Below are 8,813 nucleotides of genomic sequence, written 5' to 3' on the forward strand. Positions count from 1 at the left end.
GGCCCCAGAAACAGGCGTGATCTTCTGCTTTTGATTTAGCCCAGAATGGGCTATTTAACCTTTTTAAAAAGGCGACATGTCATTCCTTCCAGCTCATAATGCCATGACTACTGTTAAAATGGCAGGATGTTGGCTGTATCTCCATAAACAATATTCATAATAAACACTTCCAACATTTGACTCAATATTTGGTTCAGGCAGCCAGATCTGAGGTCCACCTCCTATCCTGGACTTCTTCTATATTGCCTTGGACAAATCACACCTCCCCTTACCCCAAACCTCTGTTCTCCAACTGTAAAAATTTGAACAACAGTAACCCAACCAAACAGGCGAGAAACAGTTTGCTTTGACAGCACATATGGAAAAGGAAACAATTGTAAGGTACTATGGACAAGTTAAGGGTGATCTAACAACTAATGTGCTTTCTATATTAGGAAGTCAAAACAATGGCTTAAAGCGGCCTGTCCCAATTAATTTCCCATTAAAACTTTAAATAATGGCATCCAAATGTCACCTGGAAAAATGATTCACAATATTCTCCACCTAGGGAGAATATCTTGAATTATTTTTCTAGAAACCACACCAGAATCATTACGCTGACATGTCCTTCAGTTTATTAGAACTCTTAGCATGAATCTGTATATCTTTTTGTCACAATGTGACTGTGTTTTCCTTTTACAACTCCTCACCACTTCTCCCTCCACCCACAACTAGTCTTCCCTTTAGAAGACACTCAAAATAATAGTTTTAACAAGTCAGATGCAGTTTTGCAAAAAAAAAGTTCTCCTGTGAATGCTGGATATTGTTCTGGTTTTTTTTAAAAAGAACCCCACTCAGAGACCCCTTTGATTACACATAATTTAAAGAAAGAGCACACACTACATTAGAGCTATCTTCAAAAACAGTATGAGGTTTTGAATTTATTCTGATTAAATCACCGAAAAAAGAAAAGAAAAGGTCCATTGTCATTATGAATATATATATTCATAATCTATATATATATGTATATACATACACACACACACGCACCCACAAAATGGAAATAACTTCTTGCATTCTAATTTCGGGGGGGGGGGGGGTTGGGGGTTTCTGTCCCATTCCACAAGTCCTTAGGGAAAAAAAATCTCCCCTGTTCCATCACTCTCCCAATTTGGGAAAAGCTTTCTCTTGTTGTCTGCTGAGTTCGTTCTCTTTCAAGAGTTTTTGGTTCTCAGCTCTCAACCTGCCCAGTTCCTCCTCTAGCTGACTTACCCGGGGGTCTTCCGTCGAGTCCCCCAAGAATTTCTTGTTCTCCATCCGCAGGCGGTTGTTCTCTTCCTCCATCCTGGAGAGACACTTCTCCAGCTCCAGGTACTCTGTGATCAACTCCTGCTTGCTCATGTTCTGGAGGCTTTCGACGTGGTACTTCTCGTACGTCTCCGAGAAGTCCTTCTGGAGAAACTCGCTGCCGTTGCCTCCCATCCCGTCGCTGCCGCCGCCTTCCTCCTCCACGAAGAAGTCTTCCTCGCTGGTGTCCTCCGACTTGGCGGCAGTCTTCTTGGGGAACAGGCCGGTCTTCAAGTCTGGTTCTTCCTGGTCGTGGTCCTCCATCAAGAACTGCGTGGTGTTGTACGGGGCAACGGGCTGGCCCTTGGCGAACATCTCCGCCCGCAGCCTGGAGGCCCGTTGGCTCTGCTTCTCATCAAACTTCTTCTTCTCCTCCCAGCTGAGCTTGTAGTAAGGTTTCCAGTGCCTCTTTTTCTTTGAAGGACGTCTCCTGTGCTTCTTCTTGACCAGCTTCCCTTCTTCCTCGCCTTCAGCTTGGGGCCTGAACCTCTGGCCAACAGGCCCAGAATAGCCTTGGCACTGCAAGCCGAGCTGCTCTCCATCATCACATGGCTTTTGGACGTCCGCAGGTGCGCCACAGTTCTGGTCCTCAACCTCACCGCCGACGGCTCCCTCTGGGGCACCCAAACTTCTCCCAACCGGAGGAACCGCATGTTCTGCATCACCTTCTTCGCCTCCACTCATGGGGCTGCCGTCCTGCTGCTTGGTCTCTCTCGGCTGCCACCTACCGTCCATCGCTTCTCCTTGGAGCACTTCTCGGCTGGCGGGTGAAGACACCAAAAAGGGCCCCTCTCCACTACTGGCATCCCTGCAGGGGGAGAAGGGAGAAGTTTTGCCATTGGGTTGCTGCTGCTGGCTGGCAGAGAGGGCAGCGTCAGCCATTGTTGGCAAGCCAAGATTTGGATTTCGGGTGCTGTTGTTCTCAGTCCAAAGGGGCTGGCTCCCTCCTCTTCCTCCTTCAAACCTGCAACTGTCTTTAACTCTTTAGGTCCTGCTGTTGTGGCGGCCAGCTTTTAAAGTTCGCAGGAAACAAAGGCCCTTAACCCTTCATGCGCTGGCCTTCATTTATAAAGCCTTGCAGTCCTCTCGGGCCACTTCAGATCGGGATCTCACAAGTTGCCACTGTTAACCCTTGCAGAAGGCGATCAGCAGCAGTCTTGTCACCCGAAGGCCTTTAGGCCTGCATTACCCTCGCAGTGTTGGCCAGGGGCTGAAGAACCAGTTCTCCCCACCAGCTAGCACCCTGTTTCTTCACATCAACAGCTGCATGGCAACTCTGCACATCTGGAAACACAAAAGTTGGGGATGGAGAGATATATGAGCTAGCACACGACCCAAGGCAAGAAGAATAACTATGCCCCCTTGAGAGCAACTTGCAAACGATAATAATAAGTTGGGGGGGGGGACAAAATCCTAGAGATGAAAAAGGCAACAGAGGGGTTAAGCTGCAGGCAACGAAGAGTTAAACTGTCTCAATCCAGGCACTTACGGGTTAAAGGGGATCCAGTTCCAGCACCGCAGGAGTTAAGAGCTGTCTCGATGCCAAATGTTATTCCTTCCTCTCACTGGTTCAGATCCAAATAATCAGCTCGAGGAGAAGAAAATCCGGCCCAAGCTTTCAACAATTAAAAAAACTATCCCAGTACAGCATCGAAAGGGTTAAAAGAGAGCTCCACCTTAGACAGCAAATTGCGAAGTCAGCCGGGAAGGGGTTAACTTCTCCACGCACACCCAACGTTCGAACACCCACCCCCTCGCAGCTGGCCCCGCCCCTCCCCAGGCCTCTTTCCTCCCTTACTCGAGCGCCTTCTGCTCTCAACTGCTACTCCCCGCTCGCCGCCTCGCCTTATATAAACGAGCCAGCCCCCACGTCGGAGTGCGCAGCCGCCTCTCAGATCCCTTGTCCCAAGGTATCTCGGGATTTGTGGTTTCCCTTTCCGATCGATTGCACAGTTCGCTCTGGCCACAACGACTACGATTCCCAGAACCGCGGCGTGACGGCGTTCGTCAGCCAATCAACCATTGGGTAGGGTTGGACGAAGAACGAGACGCTCTCTGATAGGACTGCTAAACAAGTAAGGCATGAATGGCTACACTGGACGCCTTTCATTCGTGGCTTAGCCAATTAGAGGTGGATAGTAGGAGGCGGTGGAGGCGGTGGGAAATGGAATATACCATCAGTTTACGCGGGGGTTGAAATCTCCCCCGGGGGCCGAACAGCTTCATATGGTCCTCACGGAGCACATACTAAGAGGAATATCACCTTATAATATTTATTTTTCGTAATGGGGATGGTGGAAAAAAGATTGGTGATTCTCCCCGCAGGAAAAAAAATGGTACGGCCCAAAAAGTAGTTCGAAGCTATTTTTGAAGATTAAGAGGATTCCGTAACAGCTCAGCGATTTAAGACAGCGGAATTTCAGTAACAGGTCGAGTATTTGGAAAGAGAAGAGATGTCATCGGGTGGCGAAAAGGATCTGGATGAGAGAGGTTGGTAGGAAGCTCCTTCTGGCGGAAGGACACTTCATTGTTTAAAGAAACACACGCTGCGTTAACCTATGACGGTGACTGAGCCGTGTGGAGGGAGTTGTAAACAAACCGAAGTCGGAAACGAGTTCCGTCCTAAAGGGACAGCGTCAGCTCTCCCGTTAGATCAAATGATGTAATAGGAGGCCTGGGAAGGCTGTGTGGACTAGTGGTTAAAGACTTGGCAGCTTGGGCTCTTCTTCATGTTGTTGTTGCTGCTGCTGCTGCTTCCTCTGTAGAAGATCTATGTGAGTTGCAGCAGATTAAAGTAGAGGGTATTTATTAGCCAGATCCTCCTGTTTCTGACAGCTGAGATGCAAGGGAAGATGGGGAGGGGTTAATCCAGGAAGGTTCAGACCTTCAAGCCTTATTGCATGACGTGGAAGCACGCCCCTAATGTCCCAGATGTTTAGGAGCATGGGAAAGTCGGGATGGTGGTGGAAGAGGCAGCTGCACTCTGCACATGGTCAGAGGCCCCTTCGCCTTCCGCGTTGCTTTGTGCATTTCTAAATCCTGCGGGCCTTCGGATTTAAACAACAGTGGCAGCATTTGCAACTGAGCTAAACCTTGGAAAGCCAGCAGCCCTGGCTCCGCCCAGCCCTTGCTTCCACACAAGGCACGATTGTGGTAGCAGAGTACCTGCTTTGCATGCAAAAAGGCCTGGGGTTGTTTTTTTTTTTTCAATCGTAGGCATTTTTCAGGTAGGGCTAGGAAAGGCTGGAACCCTGGAGTGCTGCTGCCAGCTCGAGTAGGCAGCACTGAGGTAGATGGACCCATATGGCCTGACTCAGAATAAAACAGCTTCCTGTGAGATCTGGGCTGAGGGTTCTTCAAGAAAGGATGTTATGGGTAGAGGCCTTCCTTTATGCACCTCGGCTGCTCAGGCAAAAATGGTATGTGAGTACATAGGAAACAAAACCTTGATAAAACCAAAGTCCCCTTTTGATTTAATGTTATTTTAAATGCAGTTTTAACACGCTGAGCGTTCTTTACTTTCCCCCATCATCGCAGAACAGTCCTGCGAGCCTGGGATGTTATAATCAAACCCAATTTGAGAGGCCATGCAACAGAATATCTGCTGCTGGGTTTTCCACCACAGGAATTTGCATCAGACAATAGGGATAAACTGAGTAGGAGGTTAGATTCGGCATATTTGATCTTTTCAAAACCGAAGGCTTGCTTCTCCTCTTCAGCTTAAAAACCCAGGCTTTTTAGAAGGCATGTTTTAATTAATTTGCAGGAAAGCTGAGAGCATGCAAAGTACTCTGAATGCAGCTAATACTGCTCTTGCACAAGTTTCTGCCGATTGCCCAAAACATCCCTTGTGCAACCTTACTGAAGATCGCCAGGACAAAGGTGTAGGCAGGAAATAAAATTTCAAACCAGCTGATCAGCCTGTGAAAGTCACGCTTCCTAAACGCCTATGTTACAGACGGAGAAACTGAGGTTGGATAATTGCAGCTTGCCCAAGGCAATGGCGCCACGGCAGAAGCAATGCTTCAGTCCAGGTCAGATTTCAGCTCTCTTGTTATTGAACCACATGCGTTTTCCCACACCAGGTCCAGTCAGCCACCAGCCTTAGAGTAACTTTAAAGGAAGTAAGATGTACTGATAGTGCAGTCCTAACTATGCTTACTCAGAAATAAGTCTCAGCTAGTTCAGTGGGACTTAGTGGCTTGTCAGCACGTTCAGAACTGCAGCCTAAAACATTGTCAAACCCGCCAATGGCCTTTGACAGTTATTCTGTGTGGCTGTGGCAACCCTTGCTGGCCCAGGACATATCCTGCACAGAGACAGAGTGGTCCTTCTGGGGCTCAGTAGTTGGATTTAGATCTGGGAGAAGACTTCCCTCTGCTCTGTAGTGGGATTGCTGTGTAGCCTTGGTTATCTTTCTGTAAAATGGGGAAAACTGACCAGCCTCCTATGGGCCATGAGATGCAATAAAAACATTAATGCTCTGTAAACATTTTCAGTTGAAGGCTATTAAAATCCACCGCACCGCCCCCCTCCGATTGTTCCAAATAAATTACAAAGCAAAACCAGCCCAGGTTTTTTTTCAGAGAGAGTTCCTGCTTTTCAAAACTTGCTCCTGGTCTCTGGCTTTCCAAAGAGGCTGTTCTATCCGTATACCTGACAGCAGAACAGAAAGTCTTTTCCTGATAGGCCGCTACTTTTTGGCTCCCTGAAATTTGGCCTGGCTCCTGCTTGGACAGGCTGTTCCCTCTTTGCAGGGCGAAGGAACGCCAAGCTGACGGCTGAACTCTTCTAGAGAACCATTTCCCTCCCTCCTGCCGCTTGCTTTCAGGTCTTTTGTTCCTGAAAGGGAACATGGGGTCTCTACCTTGCTGTTCCTTCCAAAGAGCCTCTCTTTGGGTTTTCCCAGGGCACTACTAGTTTGGCATCCCCTGTGCCCATCCTTTGCCAAGGATTTCTTGGTTCGTAGCAAGAGTAAAGCCAACTTGGTATACAGGAGCTCAGTCTAGGTCATAGCTGTCAACTTACAGATTTGAAAATAAGGGACCAGCAGCCTTGAAAATAAGGGATCAGCAGCCAAAATAAGGGATTTTAGTCAACCAGCAGCCAAACGAAGCCTCAAGTGGTGGTTCCCACAGCGCAGCAACCCTGCAAAGGGGATGCTGCAAGGGAAACCACCGTCACCTCTCTGCTGGGAAGCGCTGAGCAAAGGCGAGTCACTAGGCAACGCGGCCGATTTAATCGGCACAAAGCATGCAAGCTCCACCCCCAGTCATTCTTAGACTCCTTATTGGGTGAGCAACGCAGCCAAGCAACACAGTTGGAGCCTCCCTCCTCCCTGGCCGGCAGGGAGGGAGGGAGAGGAGCTGCTTCCTTTGAAACCCGGGAAATTTAAGGGACATCATCAATAAGGGACAGCAGCGGGACACGACACTGGAATAAGGGACTTTCCCCGACAAATAAGGGACGGTTGACGGCTATGGTCTAGGTACAGATTCAGGCAGAGCTGACGGTGGAGAATTTTGTGTTCCGCATCTGGGACCTCTGCAAACACAACTTCACCTAGGGTTACAAACTGCCCAGGGAGAACCAACAGACCGCCTAGGTGTGCCTTGAATACGAGACAGATGTGCAGAAATCGCCTGGGAAACGTTTTCATAGCTTGGAGATAATGAACTGTACTGGGTGCTAAGCGAGCTGCTGTTAAAAGCGCAACTACGGAGGTTGTTTTGAAAGCTGGCAACCTTGATCTGTTAGGTTTATGCATGCATGTCCAGTGACAGCAACCCATGTGCAGAAATGGGATTCAGCCTATGGACCTGGTGCATTAGGGGAGAGGGTGAAAAATTCCAGATCCCTTTATGGCACGCAGGTTTTGGATACCAGGGTCCTTCTGCAGTGCTCATGGTTCCTTGAAGCGAGGTCTCGCATGGAATGCTAAAACGGGAATAATAGATATTATTCTCTCTAATGTGTGTTGTGTGTTTCATCTTTTCCTGAAATCTCTGAAATGTGGCTCTCCTCTCTTAGCCCCTCCAAGTGTCCCTATTGTCCAGGGACAGTCCCAGACTTATAGATGCCATCCCGGTTTCTGATTTGATCCCGGAATATCCCGCTTTTCCTTAGGACGTCCCTATTTTCATTGGAGAAATGTTGGAGGGTATGGAGTTATGCAGTTCCTGAGCCCAGTAAGATAAGTAAATCTACAACCTTTAGAAGACATCTGAAGGCAGCCCGGTAATGTTTTGTTTTTATATATGTTGGAAGCCGCCCAGAGTGGCTGGGGGAACCTAGCCAGATAGATGGGATACAAACATATTACATCATCATCATCATCATTATTATTACTATTATTAAATAAATAGGGACACCCCTATTTTCATTGGGACATCCCAATATTATTATTAAATAAATAGGGACATCCCTATTTTCATTGGGGAAATGTTGGAGGTCTGCCCCTCAGAATTGTTCCCAGGCTGTAGCTCTCACAGGCCCAGCTATGCACCCTGACTCTTTTTGCCTGCCTTGAATATGCTATTGAACTCAGATCATGCCACCTATTTATTAGATTAGTTTGTTGGGGCCAATTATAATCATGACTGCTGAGGATTAAGGACGTCCTTGTCATAAGTTCCAGCACCTTTCCCCCCCTAGAAAAATAGCACTGGTTTTCTCCAATTTCTTTCGATATCTCACTTATTTACTTTTAAAGTTACTTTCCCATTTATATCCCAGTTTATGAACAACTGTCCTCAAACTGGCAGGGGTGTGTGTGTGTGTGTGTATACTGTGGTAACTTGGGTTACATACGCTTCAGGTTACAGACGCTTCAGGTTACAGACTCCGCTAACCCAGAAATAGTGCTTCAGGTTAAGAACTTTGCTTCCGGATGAGAACAGAAATCGTGCTCCAGCGGCGCGGTGGCAGCAGGAGGCCCCATTAGCTAAAGTGGTGCTTCAGGTTAAGAACAGTTTCAGGTTAAGAACAGACCTCCGGAACGAATTAAGTACTTAACCCGAGGTACCATTGTATGTCTATGTATTAGTGTGGTATTATGCAGTTTTTCCTCCACCTGTGCCAGGCTTGTGAGTTTTTCGCTGCCCACTCTTGGAGACAGTGCACTGGGCTCCTTGGGCCTTTGATGTGCTCCAGCAAGCTGGCTTTTTATATTTTTATGGAGGCCACACCTATTGCTCCAAAAGCATACCGGCGGGTGGTGATTCTCAACGTGGTGTTTCTCACGCAGTGGATCAGGACCCACCAGTGGGCCTTGGGCCACTTTCAGGTGGGTCTCAGTGCCTGTTGCCCCCTCGCTTGTCTGCCCTGCTCGCTAGCCTCTTGCTTGGTTCAACGCCAGAACCAAAAATTCCTTGCATACTGGTTAGAGGTGGCCGGGAGATGGAGATGTTCGCTGAAGAGGCCAGAAGGAAGGCTTCCTTCCTCTGAAGGGAAAGGTCTGGAGGAGGTGTTGAAGGGAATTAGAAAGA

The 8,813-nt window shown here is 48.1% G+C and overlaps 1 protein-coding gene across 2 annotated transcripts; it reads right to left on the reverse strand.

The window, feature by feature from the left end:
- Window positions 1-591: 591 nt before the first annotated feature.
- On the reverse strand, window positions 592-3,148 carry HEXIM1 (HEXIM P-TEFb complex subunit 1). 2 transcript variants are annotated; one of them, XM_083583434.1, is made up of 2 exons: window positions 2,816-3,148; window positions 592-2,134 (listed from the first exon to the last, which is right to left on the reverse strand). In XM_083583434.1, the coding sequence occupies exon 2, from the start codon at window positions 2,059-2,061 to the stop codon at window positions 1,138-1,140; it is 924 nt and encodes a 307-aa protein (XP_083439560.1). In that variant the 5' UTR covers window positions 2,062-2,134; window positions 2,816-3,148; the 3' UTR covers window positions 592-1,137. The 2 variants fall into 2 exon arrangements, with proteins under 2 accessions (XP_083439560.1, XP_083439559.1); XM_083583433.1 differs by having other exon boundaries at window positions 592-2,610.
- Window positions 3,149-8,813: the final 5,665 nt, after the last annotated feature.

This window comes from Podarcis filfolensis (genome assembly GCF_964270895.1).
Source record: "Podarcis filfolensis genome assembly, chromosome: 13".
NCBI lineage: Eukaryota > Metazoa > Chordata > Lepidosauria > Squamata > Lacertidae > Podarcis > Podarcis filfolensis.